This window comes from Montipora capricornis, chromosome 10 (assembly GCF_036669925.1).
Source record: "Montipora capricornis isolate CH-2021 chromosome 10, ASM3666992v2, whole genome shotgun sequence".
NCBI classification, from domain to species: Eukaryota; Metazoa; Cnidaria; class Anthozoa; order Scleractinia; family Acroporidae; genus Montipora; species Montipora capricornis.
This window is the reverse complement of record NC_090892.1, coordinates 69,973,138-69,974,154: the sequence shown is the minus strand read 5'-3', so window position 1 is coordinate 69,974,154 and position 1,017 is coordinate 69,973,138. Positions and strand designations below refer to the sequence as shown.

Here is a 1,017-nt window from a genome sequence, read left to right as displayed (position 1 = left end):
TCGTCAACACAAAAGCTTCCTGTACGAACTATCAAAGGGCAAGAAACATAATTAGTTGAAATACAAGATAAAGGTTTTCGTTTCCAGCCCGTTTTTTTACCGAAATACTGTAGATCATGCCTGACATAAATCCCGTTCAGAAACTAGTAACTACACTCACGATATAGGCTCAAGACTTATATGCAAACCTCAAAACGTCAACTCTACCCATCCATGCAAGCAGTGCAAAAACGTACACTGAAAATTTCTCCACAAAAACCTCAAATACTTCACTTACCCGAGTTGTTCAAGTACCACTGATCTTTATAAAAAGGATCTTTGAAATACCCTCGCTTACTCCGTTTTAGAATCTTCTGCTGCAGAGCGAATTTTACATGCGGTTCCCGCAAGAGTTTATCGGTGTGCTCAGGCGCATGTCGACGAAAGCGTCGCCTTAGCGTCTTATGTTCCAGCAAATGGTGGCCAGAGAATCCCACTATCTCTCCTCTGTTAATAAAACCATTCCTCTCGGCCAAGTCATCCACAAATCGCTTTTCTCTTTCAACATAGACCACCCATGTGTTGCCATAAACATGCCGTGTTTGGCTCCCACTCGCCTTGAAGACGAAATAGTTCACAACAATACACGCTAAAAAAAAACCTCTCTCGCCGGACAAAGCCATTTTTGTCTTGACAGCTAAATTTTAAGCGCTTCTTTCCTTAAACATCATCATCTGCTCGATCACTGCTGATCGAGAGTAAAGCGTCAAAAACGCGGCTGGGTGATTCGGCATTCGGCATCGGAGTGCAACTTTGATGCAAGTGTTCGGGAAATTTCCCGTGGTTCTCTTGTGACCTATTGTGACCCACGCTAACCCACGCACGTTATCCGTAATCTGAAGGATCCGCGTGTGTTGAAAAACACGCGTGTAAATGCTTTGTTTGTTTGAGTTTTCTTCATGTTTGACGTTCGTACCGTGCAAAGCCAATCATTCATGGAGATATGGGAGAGACCTTTTTTACTTGTGTCTCCACTGT

At 43.3% G+C, this 1,017-nt stretch overlaps 1 protein-coding gene across 1 annotated transcript in view; it reads right to left on the bottom strand.

The window, feature by feature from the left end:
* The window catches only part of LOC138022253 (PC3-like endoprotease variant B), a 13,513-nt gene extending 12,711 nt beyond the window's left edge, over positions 1-802 (bottom strand). Inside the window, exon 1 of the mRNA XM_068869338.1 lies at positions 278-802. Within this exon, the coding sequence (XP_068725439.1) occupies positions 278-662 (385 nt within the window). The 5' untranslated portion in view covers positions 663-802. The remainder of the gene's footprint in view (positions 1-277) is intronic.
* Positions 803-1,017: the final 215 nt, after the last annotated feature.